This window comes from Neoarius graeffei, chromosome 5, assembly GCF_027579695.1.
Source record: "Neoarius graeffei isolate fNeoGra1 chromosome 5, fNeoGra1.pri, whole genome shotgun sequence".
Classification (NCBI taxonomy): Eukaryota; Metazoa; Chordata; class Actinopteri; order Siluriformes; family Ariidae; genus Neoarius; species Neoarius graeffei.
The window spans coordinates 12,809,637-12,836,288 of record NC_083573.1 but is presented as its reverse complement, the minus strand read 5'-3'; the positions used below and the strand labels follow the sequence as shown (position 1 = coordinate 12,836,288).

The window sequence follows — 26,652 nt, the reverse complement described above, 5'->3', positions numbered from 1 at the left end:
ATCAATAGCTTCCAACCAATCAGAACAGAGTTCAGCAGTACTGTGGTATTTTATATATCTCACATGCTTTTGTTTGTAATGTTGCATTGTTGTCTTTTACAGGCGGACAAGTTCCAAATGTACGTGAACTACTGTAAGAACAAGCCGGACTCCACTCAGCTTATCTTGGATCACGCTAGCTCCTACTTTGACGTAAGTGTAATTTAGCTGTTTTTTTACATCTTGGCTTCACTGCATGACTTTTACAAGCTTTATAATGAAAATCACTAGGCATGTAAGGATATATTGATGTATCGTGTGGGAAGAAATCTCGAGACAAATTTATGATGATTAGAATTGAATGAAATAAAAAAATAATTGCAACTAGACAGGGACACTCTAACGAGTGCAAACCCCGCCTTTTCCCTATTAAAATACATTGGGCGAAAATTTCGAAGTTCTGCCATGACCTTGACCTTTGACCTTTGACCTCCAAAATTTAATGGTTTCCTTCCTGGGTGATTGGCAACACATGTACAAAATTTGGTCCAAATCGATCCATTGGTTCTTGAGATATCTTGCAGACACACAGACAGACAGACAGACAGACAGACAGATACACACACACACACACACAGACTGACGCAGGTGAAAATAATAACCCCTCCGACTACTGTCGGCGGGGTTAATTATATAATAGGCTGCGTAAACTTTGTTTTCCTAGCTGTAATTGTGTTATTTAGACAGCAGAGGGCTGTCTAAATAACATACAATAGCGGGAATGCACGTGACTTTGTACAAGGCAGAAGCACCACAGCTCTAATGCTAGGAGCACACATACACAAAAACAGATCTAAAATGCAAGGTTGTACAGTGCAACATGTATGTCACATGTGCTACTCTGTGCGATGCATGTATTTACCGTAGTAGCACCCATGCAGTACAGTTTTGCATGTGTGTGACAGACTGAGCTGCTTGTTTCTGTGAACTGATGGTTTGTGTGCTTGTGTGTGAAGTGAACTGATGCAGTGTGGGAAATAAGCGCAGACTGGCGGACACTGACTGGTAGTTTTCACATTTGTCCATCTGTATTTCAAAAGCATCGGACCGGATGGCCGATGAAAAAATAATTAGAATGTGTCCGTCTATATTTCAAAAGCATCAAACTGGATGGCCCATGAAAAATTATAAAGATTCTAATTTTCTTCCAAATGTTACACTGGGCGAATACTTTGTCGGAACACGGCCTGTGAAACTGGGGCCCCTGCGGGACAGAATTAAAAAATTCATAACTAGGCCACCAATAGTCCTAGTCCTGCCAAAATATGCAGGCACATCCCTCTCCCTGAGCCCTTTCAAACCAGCCCAGGCACGGCCCTGTACGACCCAACCTCAGCCCGTTATTCACCCCCAAAACCCCTGCGCGAGCCCTGCTCGCCGAAAACTTTAATACGAGCCGTGGCTCGAGCCAGCCTTTGAAAACTCTAAACTCAGCCACAGAATGGCCCAGCCCCACCAAACTTTACAGGCACTTCCCTCTCCCCAAGAACTTTCGAACGAGCTCAGGCACGGCCTGATCCAACATCAACAGCAAGCGCGGCTCGTGGAAAACTTTAGCCCAAGCCCTGGCTCCAGCCACTCGCGTGCACGGGGATTTAAAAATTCATAACTAGGTCACAGAAGGTCCGAGCCCCGCCAAAATTTACAGGCACCTCCCTCTCCCCAAGTGGCACACTAAATAAGACAATAATAATATACTCAGTATTCATTGTTGTTTTTATTGCACGATGCAGTTGAACTAGTGTTTTAGGGTTGACAGTATCTAATTGATCCAGTCAGTTCATGAAGAGTTCAGTTGACATGAAACTTTACAGGACAGTATTATGTTTAGTATCAAACTAACAATCAATGTTTATGTTGTGATTATTATGTGCATTTTTTTAATTCATAATAAGAATGGACAGTCATAGCTTTGTAGGATGTAGATTGATATTTTAATAGAGTCAAGTCAAGTTTATTTGTATAGCGCTTTTAACAATAAACATTGTCGCAAAGCAGCTTTACAGAATTTGAACGACTTAAAACATGAGCTAATTTTATCCCTAATCTATCTCCAATGAGCACGCCTGTGGCGATGGTGGCAAGGAAAAACTCCCTCAGACGACATGAGGAAGAAACCTCGAGAGGAACCAGACTCAAAAGGGAACCCATCCCCATCCAGGCAACAACAGACAACATGACTATAACATTAACAGTCCTAACACAAAGTCAGCTTCGTTGATGCTATAAACCCCCCACCGACGGAAACCCGAGCGCAAAACCATTCACGACAGTTGCAGTCCCAAAGTCAGCAAGTCAACTGCAGTCCTAAAGTCAACAAGTCAACTGCAGTCCCCAGCCACAAAAGCACCCCTGCAAGAGTCCAGAGCGTCCTCCAGGCGCGACCCTCAACTGTCCACATGGGGCCGCCCTCCACAGGAGTGATATGATGAGACTCCAACCAGACACAGGGCACCAGGATGGATCAGGCAGGTCCGAGGAGCAGAAGAGGTCAGCATCTCGATTCCAGGACTGACATGTAACTCAGAGGGACAGATTTTTTTGGGGGGGAGAAAACACAGGTTGTTAGGTATGCCCAATGCCACCTGAATAAGTAGGAACAGTATACATATTGCACCGAGTACAAGCAGGGACTCCGGCAACTAACTATGACAGCATAACTAAAAGGAGAGAGCCAGAAGGTAACACAGGCATGAGGGAGCCCCGGGACATAAAGCAGCCAGCCACTACACCATCAACAAACCCGAGTGAGCAAGCGAGTGGGGACTGACAGCATCCATACATCCCAGTTTACCAAAACACTATGTCTGAGGACCCTCCAGATCTACACCTTTACCTCAAACACCATTAACAAAAGGCTTGACTAAACAGATATGTTTTCAGCCTAGACTTAAACGCTGAGACTCTGTCTGATTCCCGAACTTGGAAGGCTGTTCCATAACTGTGGGGCTTTGTAAGAAAAGGCTCTGCCCCCTGATGTAGTCTTCACTATACGAGGTACCAGCAGATAGCCTGCACCTTTTGATCTAAGTAGGCATGGCGGGTCATAGAGGAGCAGAAGTTCACTCAGGTACTGTGGTGCGAGACCATTCAGTGCTTTAAAGGTCATAGTATTTTATAATCAATATAAAATTTGATTGGGAGCCAATGCAGTGTGGATAAGACAGGGGTGATGTGGTCATATTTTCTAGTTCTAGTAAGGACTCTTGCTGCTGCATTTTGAACTAACTGGAGCTTGTTTATGCACTTATTGGAACATCCAGAAAGTAAGGCATTACAATAATCCAACCTGGAGGTAACGAAAGCATGAACTAGTTTTTCCGCGCCATGTAGTAACATTAAATTTCTTATCTTATCAATATTTTTGAGATGAAAGAAAGCTATCCGGGTAATGTTATCAATGTGAGTTTCAAATGAAAGACTGGGTTCAATAATCACTCCGAGGTCTTTTACTGCTGCACGTGAAGAAACAGAAAGGCCAGCCAGAGTTACTATGTAATCAGAAAACTTAGTTCTAGCTGCATGTGGTCCTCGTACAAGTACTTCAGTCTTGTCAGAGTTAAGCAGAAGGAAATTAATAAGCATCCAGTGTCTAATGTCCTTTACACATTCCGCAATTCTATTAAGCTGGTGTCTCTCATCAGGTTTTGCAGAAACTTACAACTATGTGTCATCAGCATAACAGTGGAAACTAATACAATGTTTACGAATAATATCACCCAGAGGTAACATATATAAAGAAAAAAGCAGTGGACCCGAGACAGAACCTTGTGGAACACCAAACTTTACCTCAGTACGTCTAGAAATATCACCATTTATATCAACATACTGATAGCGATCAGTTAAATAAGAGCTGAGCCAGGAGAGGGCTGTTCCCTTAACTCCCACAACATTTTCTAGTCTATCCAGATGAATGGAATGATCAATGATATCAAATGCTGCACTAAGGTCAAGCAACACAAGCAGCAAGACACGGCCCTGATCAGATGCCATTTACTACTTTAACCAGAGCTGTCTCTGTGCTATGATGAGGTCTAAATCCTGACTGATACATTTCATGGATGTTATTCCTCTGTAAATATAAGCATAACTGCTGTGCCACAGACCATAGCCAATCGTAAGAGAAGAATTTATTATTTTTAGAAGCGGTTCAATTACTTCAGGTATTATCTGTTTGAATAGACGTGTAGGTAAGGGATCTAGTACGCAAGTTGAGGCTTTTGATGCTGAGATTAATGAAAGTAATTCAGTTTCTTTTAGGGGAGTAAAACATTCTAACTGCTGATCTGATACAGTTATATTGTTAACTACAGGGTCACTTACATTGAATGACCTTAAATTAGTAGTTTGAATTTTTTGTCGGATATTCTCAATTTTGTCATTAAAAAAATTCATGAAATCATTGCTACTACATACTACAGGTGTGCATGTGTCTATAGTGGACTTATTCCTGGTTAATTTTGCTACAGTATTAAATAGGAATCTAGGATTATTTTTGTTATCTTCTATTAGGGAGGAGAGATATGTTGATCTCGCAGCACTAAGAGCTTTTCTATACTTCAGGAAGCTCTCCTTCCACGCTAATTTGAACACTGCCAATTTTGTTTGACGCCATTTACATTCCAGTTTTTGAGTGGTCTGTTTTAATGTGCAAGTGTCATCATGAAACCAGGGTTCTAATTTTTTGTCTCTGACCATTTTCCTTTTAAGAGGAGCTACATTATCTAAGGCATGGCGGAATGTTGACTCTAAGCATTCAGTTGCCTGATCAGGTTCTGCAGGGGCTGACAGTGACCCAATCAAAGTTGATAACTCTGGGAGATCATTTATCAGAGGTACTGATGATGCTGTGCTGGTTCTGTTAGACTCTGTCTCAAAGCAGCTCACACTTACTAAGGGCTATGCCAGGGTCCTATTTGTAGATTTTAGTGCAGCTTTCAGTTCTATAAAGTTACACATTCTTCTGAGAAGGTTGGCCAGTCTTAATGTTGACAAGGGCCTGATTCTCTGGATCAGAGATTTCCTTTCCTGCCGCCCTCAGAGGGTATCAGTTGGTGACACTCAATCAGGAGTGCTTACTATAAGCACAGGCTGTCCACAAGGCAGTGTTTTATCACCCTTGTTATTTTCTTTATTTCCAAATGATTTTGTTCTTAATAATGACACTGTTAAATTGATTAAATATGCAGATGACATGGCCTTAGTTGGCCTGTTTCAGAAAAATGATCCCTCTGGTGAGGCCACCTACTCCGCCCATGTGAAGGCCCTGGAAGCATGGTGTACGTAATACCAGCCAGTTAGAAATAAATGTGACAAAAACAAAGGAGCTACTCTTCTGTATGAAGCAAGGCCTGACAACAGAGCCAGTCTCACTCAATGGTCAATGTGTTGAAACTGTGCAAACTTTTAAATATCTTGGCACATTTCTTGACTGTCAGCTGTGTTTCACTGAGAACACAGATTATATTTTTAAGAAGTGTTCTCAGAGACTCAACCTTCTCAGACGATTGAGCTGTCTTGGGGTTAGCCCTCAGATTCTAGAGCTTGTGTACACAACACATATTGAGAGTATCTTAACATTCCATCTCCCTGCTTGGTTCGGACACTTAAGTTGTACGTGCAAAAATAAATTAAACAGGATTGTGTCAATGGCAAGCAAAATAGTGGGAAAATTCCAAAAACATCTCGTGAACCTGTACACTGAAAGGCTGAGGAGGAAATCTACAAGAATAGTGGCAAACTGTTTTCATCCTTTTTTTTTTTTTAGCCAATTTGAGCTTCTGAAGTCTGGGAGGCGCTATAGGGCCCCTCTGGCTAAAAGTGTATTTAAAAAATCTTTTATTCCATATGCCATTAGCATTCTTAACTCAACAAAGTGAGTGATCCACAGACACTGACAACTGCTATGTTTTTTTACTTTATTTTATTTTATTTTATTCTATTTTGCACAACCCTCTGTGTTTGTTGTCTGTGTTGCTGTTTGTCAAGTTGTGTTGTTGAAATGTGTGTTGTTTGCATGTTATATGTGATGGTGAGCCAAAGATAATTTTCCACCTTGGTGGACAATAAAGATTTATTCTATTCTATTCTATTCTATTCTATAAAGCTCTGTGCAGTAGTTGACGTGAATGTACGTTTAATACAGTAGCATGGTGAGGTGCATATATTATTACTCAGACATATTTTGAATGAGATGAGATAATGATCTGAGATAACTTCAGACTGTGGAAGTATGACTATATTTTCTACGTTTAATCTGAATGTTAGTATTAAATCGAGGGTGTGACCACAATTATGGGCCGGTCCTATGACAATCTGATTAATCCCTACTGAATCTAAAATGGACACAAACGCTGTTTTCAAAGGGTCTTCTGGGTTATCGAAGTGAATATTAAAATCTCCGACAACTAAAGCTTTGTCTAAGGAAATAACCAGATCTGAGATAAAATCTGCAAATTCAGAAAGAAACTCAGAATATGGCCCCGGGGGCCTGTAAATAATAAGTAACGGAATTAACTGGGTAGACTTATTTTTCGAGGCTACATACATTATCTGAGTATGAAGAACTTCGAATGTATTAAATTTATAACCAGGTTTTTGTGTTACACCTAGATAATCATTATAAATAACCGCGACACCTCCTCCGCTGCCAGTTAGACGAGGCTGGTGTATATAACTGTATCCAGGAGGACTCGCTTCATTTAATGCTATATATTCATTTGGCTTAATCCATGTTTCAGTTAAACACAGTACATTAAACTCCTGATCAGTAATGAGTTCATTAACCATTAGCGCTTTAGATGTAGGAGATCTAATACGGTGGGGCAAAAAAGTATTTAGTCAGTCACCAATTGTGCAAGTTCTCCCACTTAAAAAAATGAGAGAGGCCTGTAATTTTCATCATAGGTATACCTCAACTATGAGAGACAAAATGCGGAAAAAAAATCCAGAAAATCACATTGTCTGATTTTTAAAGAATTTATTTGCAAATTATGGTGGAAAATAAGTATTTGGTCAATAACAAAAGTTCATCTCAATACTTTGTTATATACCCTTTGTTGGCAATGACAGAGGTCAAACGTTTTCTGTAAGTCTTCACAAGGTTTTCACACACTGTTGCTGGTATTTTGGCCCATTCCTCTATGCAGATCTCCTCTAGAGTAGTGATGTTTTGGGGCTGTCGCTGGGCAACACGGACTTTCAACTCCCTCCAAAGATTTTCTATGGGGTTGAAATCTGGAGACTGGCTAGGCCACTCCAGGACCTTGAAATGCTTCTTACGAAGCCACTCCTTCATTGCCCGGGCGGTGTGTTTGGGATCATTGTCATGCTGAAAGACCCAGCCACGTTTCATCTTCAATGCCCTTGCTGATGGAAGGAGGTTTTCACTCAAAATCTCACGATACATGGCCCCATTCATTCTTTCCTTTACACGGATCAGTCGTCCTGGTCCCTTTGCAGAAAAACAGCCCCAAAGCATGATGTTTCCACCCCCATGCTTCACAGTAGGTATGGTGTTCTTTGGATGCAACTCAGCATTCTTTCTCCTCCAAACACGACAAGTTGAGTTTTTACCAAAAAGTTCTATTTTGGTTTCATCTGACCATATGACATTCTCCCAATCCTCTTCTGGATCATCCAAACGCTCTCTAGCAAACTTCAGACAGGCCTGGACATGTACTGGCTTAAGCAGGGGGACACGTCTGGCACTGCAGGATTTGAGTCCCTGGCGGCGTAGTGTGTTACTGATGGTAGCCTTTGTTACTTTGGTCCCAGCTCTCTGCAGGTCATTCACTAGTTCCCCCATGTGGTTCTGGGATTTTTGCTCACCGTTCTTGTGATCATTTTGACCCCACGGGGTGAGATCTTGCATGGAACCCCAGATCGAGGGAGATTATCAGTGGTCTTGTATGTCTTCCATTTTCTAATAATTGCTCCCACAGTTGATTTCTTCACACCAAGCTGCTTACCTATTGCAGATTCAGTCTTCCCAGCCTGGTGCAGGTCTACAATTTTCTGGTGTCCTTTGACAGCTCTTTGGTCTTGGCCATAGTGGAGTTTGGAGTGTGACTGTTTGAGGTTGTGGACAGGTGTCTTTTATACTGATAATGAGTTCAAACAGGTGCCATTAATACAGGTAATGAGTGGAGGACAGAGGAGCCTCTTAAAGAAGAAGTTACAGGTCTGTGAGAGCCAGAAATCTTGCTTGTTTGTAGGTGACCAAATACTTATTTTACCGAGGAATTTACCAATTAATTCATTAAAAATCCTACAATGTGATTTCCTGGACTCTTTCCCCCCATTCTGTCTCTCATAGTTGAAGTGTACCTATGATGAAAATTACAGGCCTCTCTCATCTTTTTAAGTGGGAGAACTTGCACAATTGGTGGCTGACTAAATACTTTTTTGCCCCACTGTATTTAATAGCCCCACGTTTAGATCAAAGGTGCTGGCAGCGGCTGTACAGTCAGTATGATCTAATTTTATATTGATTAGGTTACTGGAACAAACTCTCTGAATATTTCTACCTTTTTGTTTAGCTCGGGGAACAGACACAGTCTCGATGTAGTGGACCCTGAGTGACGACTCTGTGCAGCTAGCAGACAGTCAGTTTAGCCTGTTCATCTGCTCCCTGGCCTTGGCTCTGGATTGTTAATAGAATTTTCTTCTATTTTCCAAGTTTTAGTCGAGCAGATTTTAGTCTGAATGCCAAATGATATTCCCATGTCTAGTTTTGAGTCATTTTAAAAGTAATTTTGTCACAAAGTGACTTGGAATCTCATACTCAAAATTTTAATTCTATTACATAAGCAGAGTTGTGTTGTTAATTACTAAATTTTTTATAGACTTATTATAAACATAATATAAAAATGGTCATTGTTGACCTAATGTTTCATGAGTGTTGTTATTATAGTACCTATGTATATGGACCAGTAAGTTGTAACCAACTGGAACATCCTTGCCCCCCCCCCCCCCCCCCCCCCCTCATACTTTTTCTAGACATGGAACTGGCCTGTGTGCTGCTGTTTTCTTGGGTTAACTTGAAGTATGTTTTTCTTGAATCTTCTGGCATTTTTTTGTAAATTATATTAAATTTTAGTGTAATTAGCAACTCATGTCTAGTGTAATTTGGCCTTTGAAGATCACAAAAATGTGCCTGGAAATAGCTGAGAAGCCATCTTCAGGCATCTAAAGCCCTTCAGTTTGGGGGGCCCTAAAGTGGGCCCAGGACCCCCAGCCGCATTGTTCTGGGCCTTTGGCCCGTGTCTCAGACAGGCTGAAATTTGGACAACATTTCAGACTTTTCTGTCTGGTGACAGTCTGCTTAAGATTCCTTATTTCCCATGCTGTTGATGGTACATTTTTATTCCACTTGGTAGCTGTAGTCTACCATATGATTAAAAATCATATCCTCGTCTGCTTAAAGTCCATAAATCCAACACAAAATCCCATAATTCCTAGCAAACAATCCTTATTTCCTCCAACTTGTGCATGCTGACTGCGCATGTCGAAGGCCAAGGTGATGCGTAGCCACAGAAACACTTCCTTATAACGGTCACATCACGTGGTGCGATGGAAACGCAGCAGATCATTCAATGACTATGCAAAGATAGATGTGCACACACAAACACAGATGAACCTTCACGCACGATCGATACTTGCATTTTGTTATTATATGGAACGCTCATTTTTTATTTGTTCGTTTGTTTGTTTTTGTTGCCAGATTTTTTTTTTTTGGAGCAGTGAGAGTAACCAGCGCAGGCTATTGTCTGATAAACAGTTGAACTGAACTTTTTTTTTTTTTTTAACCTGTGTGTCTGCTTGACTGACCATTATACTGATCACTGAGATCGCATTGACTCACTATGAAGTTGGTTCAATTTAAAAAATAAAAATAGTGTCTGATGTAATAAACTACTTTTGCCATGTTGGAGTCGCTTAGCTTGCTACATTTCTTCTTCTTTGTCATGAAACTTCATTTAATGGAGAGTAACTGGTAGCTTAGTTCACAATACTCTTCCCAAATAGCTCGCCCAAGACTGCTAGACCAAAGCCTGCAAGAAAGAAACTCAAGAAGACCCTCTGCCAAGAGAAATTAAGGTCAAAACGAAAGAAAAGTCTGAAAATGTTTCTTGTTAAGGTGTGGATTTTGTGTGGCCTGTATGCAACATTTATGTCCTTTGCCAGTCACATATCTGTTTAAACAGAGGTGGACAAAGTACACAACTTCATTACTTAAGTCAAAGTACAGATCCCGCTGGTCAAATGTTACTCCAACACAAGTGAAAGTTGTCCGGTCAAATTTTTACTTAAGTTAAAGTACTGATGTAATTGCTTTTAAAAATACTTAAATATTAAAAGCACATTTTGTGTCAATGCATCGTCGTATTATTGCCACAGCGCTTACAAAACCTAATGCCTCTGAAGCAACCGACTGGATTTACTGACTAGTTTGTAGAACCTGTAGCGCTGAAGCTCCACCTGACATGCTAGCAAACTCTTTTCGAACTTGAAATCATATTGGGTAGCTAACATAAAAAGATAAACAGAAAAGAAAGATTTCTACATTCTGTTTATTTGGCAAGATTATGCTAAAATATATTTCTGAAAGGACTTCAGATAAGTTAACGTTATTCATGTTAGCGTAACTCCGTGTTTACATGCTAACTAAAAGTGTCCAAGTTAACTAGCTATGTGTTAACGCTAGCCGTGGACAAGGCTACGGCAGCTTGGCGGGCAAATCCATAGAAAGTCATTTCACTAACGAGACTGCATAGCTATTGCAACATTATCGCTAGCTCTAAAAGCACAGACATCTTTATTGCAAGCTTTCTCTTGGAATAAAACATTTATATACCTCAATATGCTTCCGCAGGTTGGACGGCGGGTTTTTTGTAGGCTGTGATAAGGTTCGTTTTAGACAAACAAAGCAAATAATTAAAACAAAACAAATCTTTAATCCGAACAGAAAATTGAAACATGGGTTCGAGGTATAGCCATGGGTGTGTGCATTCCCCAGAAGAACTGCCTCCTTCCATTCTGCCATCAACTGATGGCGTTCAAATAACGCTGCTGAGAAATCCTTGAATTTCATTTTATACAGTCTATTGACATGACGTGACCCTAGTGATTACTGATAAGCTGTCTCAGCGTCATCTGAGAAAAAAACAATCACGTTTTAGAAAAGAAAAGAAAAAATATCCACTTGAAAATCTGGATATTTTCAAGTGTCTTTCAATTGTCTTTCAAATGTAGCGAAGTTAAAGTCACAAGTTTAAAAAAAAATACTCAAGGAAAGTACAGATACTCAAAAAGTGTACTTAAGTACAGTACTCAGGTAAATGCACTGCGTTACTGGCCACCTCTGTGTTTAAGTGATACACTACTTGTTGTTTTTAAAGATAGTAACAGACGTTTTGTACTCGTGCTTCAATTTTGTGGCATGTGCTACAAAACTGTCAACCTCTGTAGCACCAGTGTGATGTGCACTCGAAGGTAAACTTCATATCTTAACTGTGCACATATCCATGTAATATTGTCTATATATTTTACTCCAAACTTTACAAATCTGGATAAATAATTTCTTCATTGAATTTTTTTCACAAATATGGGAGGAAAATCAAATCATGAACTGAATCGAATCATGGATCGAGTGAATCATTGCACACCTTCCTGTTGGATTTTTTTTTTTAGCTCCACAGTGACCGAAAGATTGAAAGAACACAAACGAATGAGAGATCGCAGATGAACCCGCCTGTAACGTGATGCTGAATTGTAGTGAACAGTTACTGTACATTCACCTTACAAAGATACAATCGTGGTGAAACAAGTATGGAGGTCTGACCTTTTTTCATCAAGTTCTAATGTCAGTGTCAGACTGGTACCAGTGCTCGTGCTGCAAATGTTGTCCAATTTTCTTTATCAGAATTTGGGTGTAAAAGTTTGGACACCCTTGTGACAAAATGGTGCCAACAAACAATTTTTTTCATGTTTTGATTGTACAACCCCGATTCCAAAAAAGTTGGGACAAAGTACAAATTGTAAATAAAAACGGAATGCAATAATTTACAAATCTCAAAAACTGATATTGTGTTCACAATAGAACATAGACAACATATCAAATGTCGAAAGTGAGACATTTTGAAATTTCATGCCAAATATTGGCTCATTTGAAATTTCATGACAGCAACACATCTCAAAAAAGTTGGGACAGGGGCAATAAGAGGCTGGAAAAGTTAAAGGTACAAAAAAGGAACAGCTGGAGGACCAAATTGCAACTCATTAGGTCAATTGGCAATAGGTCATTAACATGACTGGGTATAAAAAGAACATCTTGGAGTGGCAGCGGCTCTCAGAAGTAAAGATGGGAAGAGGATCACCAATCCCCCTAATTCTGCGCCGACAAATAGTGGAGCAATATCAGAAAGGAGTTCGACAGTGTAAAATTGCAAAGAGTTTGAACATATCATCATCTACAGTGCATAATATCATCAAAAGATTCAGAGAATCTGGAAGAATCTTTGTGCGTAAGGGTCAAGGCCGGAAAACCATACTGGGTGCCCGTGATCTTCGGGCCCTTAGACGGCACTGCATCACATACAGGCATGCTTCTGTATTGGAAATCACAAAATGGGCTCAGGAATATTTCCAGAGAACATTATCTGTGAACACAATTCACCGTGCCATCCGCCGTTGCCAGCTAAAACTCTATAGTTCAAAGAAGAAGCCATATCTAAACATGATCCAGAAGCGCAGACGTCTTCTCTGGGCCAAGGCTCATTTAAAATGGACTGTGGCAAAGTGGAAAACTGTTCTGTGGTCAGACGAATCAAAATTTGAAGTTCTTTATGGAAATCAGGGACGCCGTGTCATTCGGACTAAAGAGGAGAAGGACGACCCGGGTTGTTATCAGCGCTCAGTTCAGAAGCCTGCATCTCTGATGGTATGGGGTTGCATTAGTGTGTGTGGCATGGGCAGCTTACACATCTGGAAAGACACCATCAATGCTGAAAGGTATATCCAGGTTCTAGAGCAACATATGCTCCCATCCAGATGACGTCTCTTTCAGGGAAGACCTTGCATTTTCCAACATGACAATGCCAAACCACATACTGCATCAATTACAGCATCATGGCTGCGTAGAAGAAGGGTCCGGGTACTGAACTGGCCAGCCTGCAGTCCAGATCTTTCACCCATAGAAAACATTTGGCGCATCATAAAACGGAAGATATGACAAAAAAGACCTAAGACAGTTGAGCAACTAGAATCCTACATTAGACAAGAATGGGTTAACATTCCTATCCCTAAACTTGAGCAACTTGTCTCCTCAGTCCCCAGACGTTTACAGACTGTTGTAAAGAGAAAAGGGGATGTCTCACAGTGGTAAACATGGCCTTGTCCCAACTTTTTTGAGATGTGTTGTTGTCATGATATTTAAAATCACCTAATTTTTCTCTTTAAATGATACATTTTCTCAGTTTAAACATTTGATATGTCATTGTAGTAATTTCCCTGTGGGTGGGTGGAGCACAGAGGACAGCAGGACAGAGATCAGGTGTAAACAAGGCTTTTATTGCCACACTTTTCAGTCTAACAATATATGTCGAACGCACAGAGACACACACATCAGCGTCTCGTCCAGGGATGAGCTCCTTCCGCTCTCGCTCTCCCTCCTGATATAGGGCGCGGTCACTGGGAAGACACACAAACACAGGTTAATTGCTCTCAGGTGTAGTGAATCTGCCACTTACCTTCCTGACTCCACCCTCCTGTCACAGACCGGCGCTTGACCACGCCCCCGCTGCCACAGTCATCTATGTTCTATTCTGCATAAAATATGGAATTTTGAAACTTCCACATCATTGCATTCCGTTTTTATTTACAATTTGTACTTTGTCCCAACTTATTTGGAATTGGGGTTGTAGATGACCGCGAGTTGGCCTAGTTTTTCTATTCATTGTCAGGTCAAAAATGGTGCCTACTACCATCTGGCAAGGCACACTGCAATATAGATGCGAGTAGGGAAGTCAAACTCTCGTGGTCACCAGAGGACTAGCCCCCCCCGTAACCCTAGCTGTATAGGCGAGAGGCCGAGGGCTAACGAAACGGAAATTGGCGCCGCACCCATATGCCTCAAAGAGCTGATTAGTACCGGGACAGGAGGTTCTGGCATGGAAGGGACTTTGATTGTAGATAATGACTAATTTGTGCTCTGTGCAATTTGGATATGGGAAATTTTTGTACTGTGTTCATATTCATATGGGCGTATGAGTATTGTGTGTGTATGTGAGACACCCATGGTCTGCGTCAATCAGATTTTCCCTTTAAGACAGCAGCGCTTGACTCAAAGCTTTCTCCATCTGGAGGAGAATATGATCAAGACCTCTGTGAACCCTCACCTGTCAGTCATCTCAGCACCGACACCCCGTCTGACTCACTGGCTCCGCCTCCATGCTGCTCGTCTCTCAGCAATTTTTGGACAGCGACATTGTTCATTTTAGTTTGGCTATATTTCTTTCTGATGTGTGTGTGTGTGTGTGTGTGTGTGTGTGTGTGTGTGTGTGTGTGTGTGTGTGTGTGTAGGAGATCCAGCAGAGGCACAGGCTGGCAAATTCCATCTCCTCCTATCTCATTAAACCTGTGCAGAGAATCACCAAGTACCAGCTGCTCCTCAAGGTGGGTGGGCCAGAAGGTGCTACCAAGCTGTGTGTGTGTGTGTGTGTGTGTGTGTGTGTGTGTGTGTGTGTGTGCGTGCACGTGTTCAAGATCAACAACACGCACTTCCAACTGGTCTACGAAACACTAAATCTGCTAGAATCGTTTTATTAGGATATTACCACAGCACTGTTGAATTCTTGAATCTGATTGGTCAGAAGATGTTGATTCATTTTCTATAACGGTAGCTTTGACAGTAGATTCGTACATAGTGGTATATGACGGTGTTATAAATGAAAATGTGACCGTGTATGTGCGTGGGTAGGAACTTCTGACATGCTGTGAGGAGGGTAAAGGTGAGATCAAGGACGGCCTGGAGGTCATGCTCAGTGTGCCCAAGAAAGCCAATGATGCCATGCACCTGAGCATGCTAGAAGGTCAGTGCAACACACACACACACACACAGTACACAAAGTTTTTGCCACCGTCTCTATCTCTCTGTATCTCTTTTTTCTTATTCTGCCTTTCTCTTTCCCCTTCTCTCTCTCTCTATCGATCGTTTCTTTTCTCTTTCCCCCTCTCTATCTGTCTTTTGGTCTTTTCCACGTCCATATTTCTCTTTCTCTCCATAACTCTTCCTCGTCTTCATCTCTTTTTCTCCTCTCCATCTTTCTTTTTCTTTCTCTTTCCCTCTCTGCATCTCTCTTTCTTGCTTTGTCTCACTTTCCTTCTCTTTTTTTTCACTTCATCTCTCTTTCCCTCTCTCCATGTATTGGTCTTATATCTGTCTCCATACCTTTTCCTTTCCCCTTTTACATCTCTCTCTCTCTCTCTCTCTCTCTCTCTCTCTCTGCAGGTTTCGATGAGAATCTCGAGTCTCAGGGAGAGCTCATCCTGCAGGAATCTTTCCAGGTGTGGGACCCCAAGACGTTGATCCGCAAGGGCCGAGATCGCCACCTCTTCCTGTTTGAAATGTCCCTCATCTTCAGCAAAGACGTCAAAGACTCCAACGGCAGGAGCAAGTACCTCTATAAGAGCAAGCTACTGGTACGGCCTCTCATTCCTTCAGTTACGTCTATGTTCATGTGTGCAAATTTGTGAGAAAATCGAAAAAGGAAAAAAAAAAACTCAATGGGAATGGCACAAACAGGGAGTCAGTTGTTAAAGAAAGCAGGCTAAATATACAGTAATAGTCCTACCTTTTTTTCCTTTAAAGATAAATAACAGAAATTAAATCCTGACACTGTGGAAGAGTCACGTCACTATCCAGCCCCACTCAGCGAGTGCATGTGGCAGCTCACAGACTTGTTTTTGGACACGATTGAGGAAGGACATGAAAGTGGTAGAAAAAAAAATCTTGCCCTTGAGCCGGATATAAGAAAGGCTTCATTGATGGGCATCACTAATGCTGCGCGCGATCACTTCCAGAATTAATTACTTCATTTGAGACACCGTTTTGTCCACACGAGTGCATTTTAAAAAATTGTTGCATCTTTAGGAATGTGAGATACAGATTTATTATTTTGCTCTGCATATCAGGTGAAAATTCAATACAAATTGCTTGAAACTGATCTCGTTGAATTCAGAATTGAATGCAGAACAACATACTTTTTACAGAATTAAACTATGTTTATGCGTTCTTGAGATATTACAAAGCAAAGATTGAAGAAACGGCTTAATTTTTAGAAAACTGCCGTAATATTCTGTATGAGGATCACATGGTCCAAAATGGGCCTCATTAACCGATGAGATCAAATGGTTTTTCTTAATATTTTTTTTTCCAAGATATTTACATGGAAATTGGCAGGCGCATTGATTGTTGTATACGGAATACAAAGTTGAAAAATTAATAAAAAACAATGATGCATATTAGTATTTAATTTGTATTAATTATGTTAATTACGTAAAAACATTAAAGGTAGACTGCCTTTCAGATTTTTCAAGTGTAGGCCATAAAAAGAATTTTCCCCGACACCCAATTATTTTTGTTTAGTGGACTGAAAGCTACTGAATTTGAATCACAGACTTCAAATTTTATTATTATTATTTTTTAATTGAACAATTAATGAATTTGGGCCACATGGCCCTTAAATTCTCCGCTATTTTTGCCTGCTTCACCATGACGCAATACAAACTACTACATCACGCATCACGTGGTGGGCTTTCCCCGTTCACGCAAGGCATTGTGGGATACAAACTTGAAACAGGAGAGAAAAGTGGAGGATGTGAGTGTGCAAATGAAATGTGAAAGACCGATAACAGAAACGGAAAGCGAGAAGTAAATATGTTATGTTATATACAAAGGAAAGGAAACACAGGACCAAACTAATAAATATCGGCGGTCAGCGAGCACCTCGACGTGATCAACTGTTCATTGAGCGACAGAATGATGGAACTGTCAGTGCACAGTCAAGGTAAACCTGTAGATGGCAGTAATGCAACACTGTGGATGCCAACTGCCGTAAAACCCGAAAGAAGAAGAAGATAAACTTGTGCATGCGCACACAGACTTCTTCGGTCTGCTTGACTGCGCAAAGTGAGCGATTTCATGCACGTTATTCACTCAGGAATCCCCTCAAATTAAATAACTTGCCAGGTACAGAATGGCCTGCTATTTTGTGAGATATGACAGAAATAAACATATCACAATGACCAAATTTCAGAGAGAATTAGACTTCACCGATTTTATGAAATCAAAAGGCCGTCTAGCTTTAAATCAGTACAGTCAATAAAAAAAGTAAGAAAATATTTTTTCTCATATGCTCTTTGTGCTCTGTAGGCCTTTGTATTTCTCAAAAGTAGGGCCTACTAGTGTTTATATGAAAGAATATAAATGATAATATTCACAGCTTTCAAGGCAAATGTCGAAAAAACTATGTGAGCCACATCCAATAAACAATTCACATTAATTGAATTGAAATTGACACATTTCTGACTTCCGTTTTTTTTTTAATATCATTCCAACCACTAAGATCTCAATATTTTTCATCAAAACAACTACAGTTATATTCTAAAATAGTTATTTATTTCCATGAATCAGTTTGATTTTGAAAAAAAAAGTAGGTAAAACTATGAAAACTCACTTCAAAGTCTCCTGTGTATCATAATGTCAAAACTGGCAGATGGAAAATTTTGCTGAATGCTTCATTAGAAACAGTGAGAGTGAGAGAACATCCCTATAAAAGTTGTCTGATTGATATTCACAAGTAATCCAGTCAGAAACCGATCAGAAGAGAGAGAGAGAGCCTGACTGCTTTCCTGTGACTCAAAAAGAAAATCACCGGCAGTTTCCTGATGTCCCGCAAGCAGAGAATGTACTCTGTTGTACCAACTTCAACCTGCCGTTCCTCCCAAAGTACTGAACAGATCTTAACCAGATACATTTCTTTGGAAAGCAGAGATTATAAGCTTTTTAATGATAGAAAATATTCAAGAGTTAAGCAATGACAGATTTGGAAACTTTGGCTACGTTTACATTACGTCGAATCAGCGGATCATCAGATTAACGTTCTTAAAACGATTCGTGTTGACACTAAAACCGTTAGCCGTGCACACAGCAACACCAATACGCGGATACGCTCGGCTCCGCAGGCATCCTGCGCTCCAAATCACTCCGCCCTGAACAGCGAGTGCCCTCTGGAGGGTGCGCACTCCGGCCCTGCGCAGCTCACAGAGCGCGCGAGTGAAGTGAACAAGCCACGATTCGGGACTGAGCCGCTGTGTGTGAGATCCCAGCGCATATCACTTATTACTTGCAAGTGGAAGGATGGCAAGCCTAAAGACAATCATAACTACACAATGGGCAGTATTTGCATCAGTATTTGCAGTATTTTCATACTTTTATACTCTTTAATGAAAGGTGATACAAGGCGGAAGTCTGCGCCGTTTTTCAGCAGTCGTGTCACATGACCAACGCCAGCGAATCAGGAAGGTGGATGTCACAGTGACGTTGTCCAATGAGACGCCAGCTAGAGCTCAGCACAGCGTATTCGCGTATTCTCAATGTTTACACAGCACCGGAGCTGATACGATCTAGATTGAATACGTGGACGCTGGCGGATTCCCGTTTCCCCGCTTTTTCAGGGGGGTTAATGTAAACGGACAGTGCGTCCGCGAAGAAAACGAGACAGATACGGTCTAGTGTAAACGTAGCCTTAGATGAGCGTCTGCATGGACAATTTTCACAGCACGGCCAACGAGTGGCTGATACGCCTACTTTTGCATACAGCTTGCAGTAATTTGTTTATTTTTGTTGTTAACAATGCAGCCTAAAAAAATTGATGCTACACCAAATGTACCCCTATTAATTTGAAAATATACATCTCTCTCTCTCTCTCTCTCTCTCTCTCTCTCTCTCTCTCTTCCTTTAGACTTCTGAATTAGGAGTGACAGAGCATGTGGAAGGAGATCCGTGTAAATTTGCACTCTGGGTCGGACGCACGCCTACGTCAGACAACAAGATCGTCCTGAAGGTGGGTAGTGGCTTACGCTAAAGCAGTAACCATCTGCTATTTTCACTTTTGCATGACTGAAAAACTTTCAGGAGTTATCTGGAACAAATCTGTACATCATTTTTACGCTTATATAACTCAGGAGTGTGGCTGTGTGGGCTAAAGGCCTGTTAAGACTGATGAGTCATTCAAATATGAGCGTGCACACACACACACACACACACACACACACATCCTATATGCCTGTGTAACCACTCAAGTTTACAAAGTAAATTGAGGAAGTGTGTGTGCAATATTCACTCTTAGGCCTCCAGTATTGAAAATAAGCAGGAGTGGATCAAACACGTACGGGAGGTGATTCAGGAACGTACCATTCACCTGCGGGGGGCTCTGAAAGAACCCATCCCCATCCCCAAAACCACCACAGGAGCAAAACTGAAGGGAAGAAGGTATACCACCTCTCTGCACGATCAGACAGACAGATACAGTGGTGCTTGAAAGTTTGTGAACCCTTTAGAATTTTCTGTATTTCTGCATAAATATGCCTGAAAACATCATCAGATTTTCACACAAGTCCTAAAAGTAGATAAAGAGAACCAAGTTAAACAAATGAGACAAAAATATTATACTTACTCATTTATTTATTGAAGAAAATGATCCAATATTACATATCTGTCAGTGGCAAAAGTATGTGAACCTCTAGGATTAGCAGTTAATTTGAAGGTGAAATTAGAGTCAGGTGTTTTCAATCAATGGGATGACCATTAGGTGTGAGTGGGCACCCTGTTTTATTTAAAGACCAGGGATCTATCAAAGTCTGATCTTCACAACACATGTTTGTGGAAGTGTATCATGGCACGAACAAAGGAGATTTCTAAGGACCTCATAAAAAGCTTTGTTGATGCTCATCAGGCTGGAAAAGGTTACAAAACCATCTCTAAAGAGTTTGGACTCCACCAATCCACAGTCAGACAGATTGTGTACAAATAGAGGAAATTCAAGACCATTGTTACCCTCCCCCAGGAGTGGTCGACCAACAAAGATCACTCCAAGAGCAAGGCGTGTAATAGTCGGCAAGGTCACAAAGGACCCCAGGGTAACTTCTAAGCAACTGAAGGCCTCTCTCACATTGGCTAATGTTAATGTTCATGAGTCCACCATCAGGAGAACACTGAACAACAATGGTGTGCATGACAGGGTTGCAAGGAGAAAGCCACTGCTGTCCAAAAAGAACATTGCTGCTCATGTGCAATTTGCTAAAGATCACGTGGACAAGCCAGAAGGCAATTGGAAAAATGTTTTGTGGACAGATGAGCTCAAAATAGAACTTTTTGGTTTAAATGAGAAGTGTTATGTTTGGAGAAAGGAAAACACTTCATTCCAGCATAAGAACCTTATCCCATCTGTGAAACATGGTGGTGGTAGTATCATGGTTTGGGCCTGTTTTGCTGCATCTGGGCCAGGACAGCTTGCCATCATTGATGGAACAATGAATTCTGAATTATACCAGTGAATTCTAAAGGAAAATGTCAGGACATCTGTCCATGAACTGAATCTCAAGAGAAGGTGGGTCATGCAGCAAGACGAGGACCCTAAGCACACAAGTCGTTCTACCAAAGAATGGTGTAGTATTATACCAGGTGGATGTAGCACAGAAGCACAGCAGGCCAGAACTGAGTTCTCAATAACTTTTTTATTTTCAGCTTTTCAGCGTTCACTCATCCACACACACACGTGTTCTGATCGGGAGAGACCCCTTCCTCTGCTCTCCCTCTCCTCTTATAGGGTACGGTCACTGAGGAAGACACACAAACACAGGTTAATTCCCGTCAGGTGCAGTGATTCTGCCACTTACCTTCCCTGACTCCGCCCTCCCTCCACAGACCGATGCTTGACCACGCCCCCGCTGCCACAAATGGTTAAAGAAGAATAAAGTTAATGTTTTGGAATGGCCAAGTCAAAGTCCTGAGCTTAATCCAATGGAAATGTTGTGGAAGGACCTGAAGCAAGCAGTTCATGTGAGGAAACCCATCAACATCACAGAGTTGAAGCTGTTCTATACGGAGGAATGGGCTAAAATTCCTCCAAGCTAGTGTGCAGGACTGATCAGCAGTTATCTCATCTCATCTCATTATCTCTAGCCGCTTTATCCTGTTCTACAGGGTTGCAGGCAAGCTGGAGCTTATCCCAGCTGACTACGGGCGAAGAGCGGGGTACACCCTGGACAAGTCGCCAGGTCATCACAGGGCTGACACATAGACACAGACAACCATTCACACTCACATTCACACCTACGGTCAATTTAGTCACCAGTTAACCTAACCTGCATGTCTTTGGACTGTGGGGGAAACCAGAGCACCCGGAGGAAACCCATGCGGACACGGGGAGAACATGCAAACTCCACACAGAAAGGCCCTCGCCGGCCATGGGGCTCGAACCCGGACCTTCTTGCTGTGAGGCGACAGCGCTAACCACTACACCACCGTTCCGCCCTGATCAACAGTTAGATGAGATGAGATTAGATTAGATTAGATTAGATTAGATTAGATTAGATTAGATTAGAAAGAACTTTATTGATCCCTTTGGGAGGGTTCCCTCAGGGAAATTAAAATTCCAGCAGCATCATTACAGGATAAACAGAGAATAGAAAATCGAGAAAACTTCTAGAGAAATTAAGTATTAACATATCTCATCTCATTATCTCTAGCCGCTTTATCCTGTTCTACAGGGTCGCAGGCAAGCTGGAGCCTATCCCAGCTGACTACGGGTGAAAGGCGGGGTACACCCTGGACAAGTCGCCAGGTCATCACAGGGCTGACACAAAGACACAGACAACCATTTACACTCACATTCACACCTATGGTCAATTTAGAGTCACCAGGTAACCTAACCTGCATGTCTTTGGACTGTGGGGGAAACCGGAGCACCCGGAGGAAACCCACGCGGACACAGGGAGAGCATGCAAACTCCGCACAGAAAGGCCCTCGCCGGCCACGGGGCTCGAACCCGGACTTTCTTGCTGTGTGTATTAACATATACAAATATTAAAAAAAGGAAAAATGTCCAGCAGGAGAGGTATTGCACATTATATTGCACATTGTCCAGTATTGCTTTTTGTCAAGCTAGGCTACTGCTCCTTCCCATCCTCTGTCCTTCTGTTACCCCTCCTCCCCCCCAGAGAGGAGTTGTACAGTCTGATGGCGTGAGGGACAAAGGAGTTTTTAAGTCTCTTAGTCTTGCATTTGGGAAGGAGCATTCTGTCTTTGAACAGACTCCTCTGGTTGCTGATAACGGTGTGCAGAGGGTGACTAGCATCGTCCATGATGTTCAGTAGTTTGTCCATAGTCCTCTTCTCTGACACTGTCACCATAGAGTCCAGCTTCATGCTGACCACAGAGCCAGCCCGCCTTATCAGTTTGTCCAGCCTCGATGTGTCCTTGGATGTGCTGCCCCCCCAGCACACCACGGTGTAAAACAGGACATTGGCGACCACAGACTGATAGAACATCCACAGGAGTTCCCTGCAGATGTTAAAGGACCGCAGCCTCCTCAGGAAGTACAGCCTGCTCTGTACCTTCCTGTACAGGTGGTTAGTGTTGCAAGTCCAGTCCAGCTTGCTGTCCAGCCACAGCCCGATGTACTTGTAGGAATCCACAGCCTCCACCTCGACTTCCTTGATCAGAACTGGTCGTGACCTTGGTCTGGACCTCCCAAAGTCAATGACCAGCTCCTTGGTCTTTGAGGTGTTGAGCTGCAGATGGTTCCTATTGCACCAAACAGCAAAGTCCCTCACCAGGCTCCTATACTCCTCCTCTCTGTCATCCCTGATACACCCAACAATGGCTGTGTCATCTGTGAACTTCTGAATGTGACACAACTCCAAGTTGTAGCAGAAGTCTGCGGTGTACAGAGTGAAGAGAAGAGGGGCCAGCACCGTGCCCTGGGGTGCTCCGGTGCTGCTAATCACAGTGTCAGACGTGATGTCCTTCAGCCTGACATACTGCGGCCTGTCGGTGAGGTAGCTGGAGATCCAGGTGACCAGGCAGGGGTCCACTTGCATCCTGTTCAGTTTGTCCTGAAGCATAAGGGGCTGGATGGTATTGAAGGCACTTGAGAAGTCCAAAAAGAGGGTCCTCACTGTCATTTCCCTTATCCAGATGCAAGTGGGCTCGGTGTAGCAGGTAGAGGATGGCGTTTTCCACATCAACACCTGCCCGGTACGCAAACTACAGACAGTCCTGGGCGTGTTGCACCTGGGGTCTGAGGAGGCTGAGGAAGAGCCGCTCGAACGTCTTCATCAGATGTGAAGTGAGTGTCACCGGTCGGAAGTCGTTCAGCTCTCTGGGCCGGTTCTTCTTAGGAACTGGAACGATGCATGATGTCTTCCAGAGGGTGGGCACTCTCCCCAGCTGCAGGCTGAGATTGAAGATACGTTGGAGTGGTTCACCCAGTTCAGCAGCGCAGGTCTTCAGTAGTCAGGGACACACCTTGTCCGGGCCTGCTGCTTTCCTGGGGTGAAGCTTCCTCAGTTGACCTCTGACCTGGTCTGCAGTGATGCATGGAGGAGTCTGTGCTGAGGTAGGGGAGGAGGGGGCTGCTTCAGTGACTGGGGGGAGGTGTGTTGAGGGAAGAAGGAGAGATGGCTGCAGTGAGGGGGAGGGTGGGGGGGACGTGGACTGGTTGAACCGGTTGAAAAAGTCATTCAGCTCGTTCGCCCTCTCCACTGTCCCCCCCATGACTCTGGTCTTTGTGTTGTGGCCTGTGATGGTTTTCACACCTTCCCAGACCTCCCTCATGCTGTTCTCCTTCAGCTTCTGCTCCACCTTTCTCCTGTAGCTGTCCTTAGCTTCCCTTACGCAGCGTTTCACCTCCTGCTGTGCTGCTTTCATCGCCTCCCTGTCCCTGCTCCTGAAGGCAGCCTTCTTCCTGTTGAGGACAGCTTTGACTTCCTGTGTTACCCATGGCTTGTTATTCGGGTAACACCATACAGTCTTAGCGGGGGAGACCACGTCTGCACAGATGTTGAGGTAATCTGTCAGTCTGTCAGCCCCTCTATGTCCTCACAGTGTGGGCTAAGCAGCACATCCCAGTCCGTGGTGTCATAAGTCTCTGAGGGCATCTTCCATTTCAGGAGACCACCTCCTGATGGAGCTAGTTGTTGCAGGCTGCCTTTGGACCAGAGGGGTGTACTTCAGCTGTAAACGAACCAGGTTATGGTCAGATTTCCCTAGTGGGGGGAGGGGTGTGACTCTGTATGCATCCCTGACATTAGCATACAGCAAGTCAATTGTCCTGTTGTTCCTTGTTGGACAGTCCACAACCTGGTAAAAAGCAGCCAAAGTAGAGTCCAAAGTAGTGTGATTAAAGTCCCCAGAAATGATCATAAATGCCTCAGGGTGCTGTGTCTGCAGCCATGCTGTGACAGAGTGAATCCTCTCACATGCAGTGGCTGTGTCTGCCCTCGGAGGGATGTAAACACAGATGGTGATCACGTGACTGAACTCCCTCAGCAAATAATATGGCCGCAAGCTAATGGCTAGCAGCTCCAAGTCCGGGCAACATAAAACTGTCTTTACGGAGATATGTCCCGGGTTACACCAGTGGTTGTTCACATAGATGATAAGTCCCCCACCTTTGTTTTTCCTGCATGCTTTAGTGTCTCTGTCAGCTCTCACAGCAGTGAATCCCCGCAGGTCCATGTTAGCATCCTGTACAAGGTGGGTTAGCCATGTCTCCATAAAGATAAACAAGCTGCTGTTACCGGAAACGTTTAGTTGCAATTATTGCTGCACAAGGGGGTCACACCAGATACTGAAAGCAAAGGTTCACATATTTTTGCCACTCACAGATATGTAATATTGGATAATTTTCCTCAATAAATAAATGAGCGGCGGCACGGTGGTGAAGTGGTTAGCGCTGTCGCCTCACAGCAAGAAGGTCCTGGGTTCGAGCCCCGGGGCCGGCGAGGGCCTTTCTGTGTGGAGTTTGCATGTTCTCCCCGTGTCCGCGTGGGTTTCCTCCGGGTGCTCCGGTTTCCCCCACAGTCCAAAGACATGCAGGTTAGGTTAACTGGTGACTCTAAATTGACCGTAGGTGTGAATGTGAGTGTGAATGGTTGTCTGTGTCTATGTGTCAGCCCTGTGATGACCTGGCGACTTGTCCAGGGTGTACCCCGCCTTTCGCCCGTAGTCAGCTGGGATAGGCTCCAGCTTGCCTGCGACCCTGTAGAAGGATAAAGCGGCTAGAGATAATGTGATGTGTGATGTGTGAAATAAATGAGCAAGTAAAATATTTTTGTCTCATTTGTTTAACTGGGTTCTCGTTATCTACTTTTAGGACTTGTGTGAAAATCTGATGATGTTTTAGCTCATATTTATGCAGAAATATAGAAAATTTTAAAGTGTTCACAAACTTTCAAGCACCACTGTAGATTGATAATCAGTGATAGACAAACTGATAGATAGATAGATAGATAGATAGATAGATAGATAGATAGATAGATAGATAGATAGATAGATAGATAGATGTACAAACAAATGGATTGATGATATGTAGACACAGAGACGAGCCAGTTAGCAGACAGATAGACAGAGGACAAGAGAGATAGATCTCTGTAAGGTGTACATATTTTCATTTTCCTGACTGACGGCTATCTTCACCAATCACAGAGAAGGGGAGGAGTTGGACAGTCAGGGTGATGTGAGCAGCCAGCCAGACACGATCTCCATTGCATCCCGCACCTCCCAGAACACCCTAGACAGTGACAAGGTGAGTATGAAGACACACCCCGGCCAAAACGCAACACATGGATCTTGCTGTTTTGGATTTATCGTCACGGAACAAACACAAACAAACAAATAAATAAATAAATAAATAAAAATAAAAGGCCCTGTCCTACAAAGAAAGTAAAAATACGGCTTTGTTGATGGGCATGACCTTTCATGCTGTGCGCAAGTGAAAGGAAGTGATCTAATCTCTTTACATCGTTGCACTTCCATTTGAAAGTCAACATAACGTATCTGTTTTCATATCCAGTTTCTTGGTGGATCGTGTTAAAATCTTTTACTTTATACTTCCTTTTATGATGTGAACAATCCTTATCTGGATGATGAAACTGAGCAATATATATTACAACAAATTACCAAACTGTCATATAGCACTCAAGCTGGCACAACTCAGTCACCTCGCATTTAAACGCAGTTAGTCAGATGATAATTACATTAAAAACATTTAGCAGATGCTCTTATCCAGAGTGACATAGAACACATCCGGATCAGCCTGGGGAGCAGTTGGGGTTAGGTGCCCTGCTTAAGGGCACTTCAGCCACTCCTGCTGGTCCAGAGATTTGAACCAGCAACACTTTGGTCGCAAAGCTGCTTCTCTAACCATTAGGCCAAGACTATATATATCTGAGCTCATAACACATAAATCATGCTGAACACTTTATGTGCGATCTCATTTGATATAATGCACTTTAGATCTGATCTCATATGATATAAATCACGCT

The 26,652-nt window shown here is 42.7% G+C and overlaps 1 protein-coding gene across 5 annotated transcripts in view; it reads left to right on the top strand.

Moving 5' to 3' along the window:
• Positions 1-26,652, top strand: part of LOC132886516 (triple functional domain protein-like) — a 340,453-nt gene that overhangs the window by 231,062 nt on the left and 82,739 nt on the right. For all 5 annotated transcript variants that reach the window (XR_009654705.1, XM_060921223.1, XM_060921224.1 and 2 more), the window contains 7 exons: positions 103-192; positions 14,623-14,715; positions 15,020-15,131; positions 15,551-15,741; positions 19,065-19,166; positions 19,452-19,594; positions 25,814-25,913. Coding sequence is in view for 4 of the 5 variants with exons in the window: in XM_060921223.1 (XP_060777206.1) it covers positions 103-192; positions 14,623-14,715; positions 15,020-15,131; positions 15,551-15,741; positions 19,065-19,166; positions 19,452-19,594; positions 25,814-25,913 (831 nt within the window). In the remaining variant the exon portion in view is untranslated. The remainder of the gene's footprint in view (positions 1-102; positions 193-14,622; positions 14,716-15,019; positions 15,132-15,550; positions 15,742-19,064; positions 19,167-19,451; positions 19,595-25,813; positions 25,914-26,652) is intronic.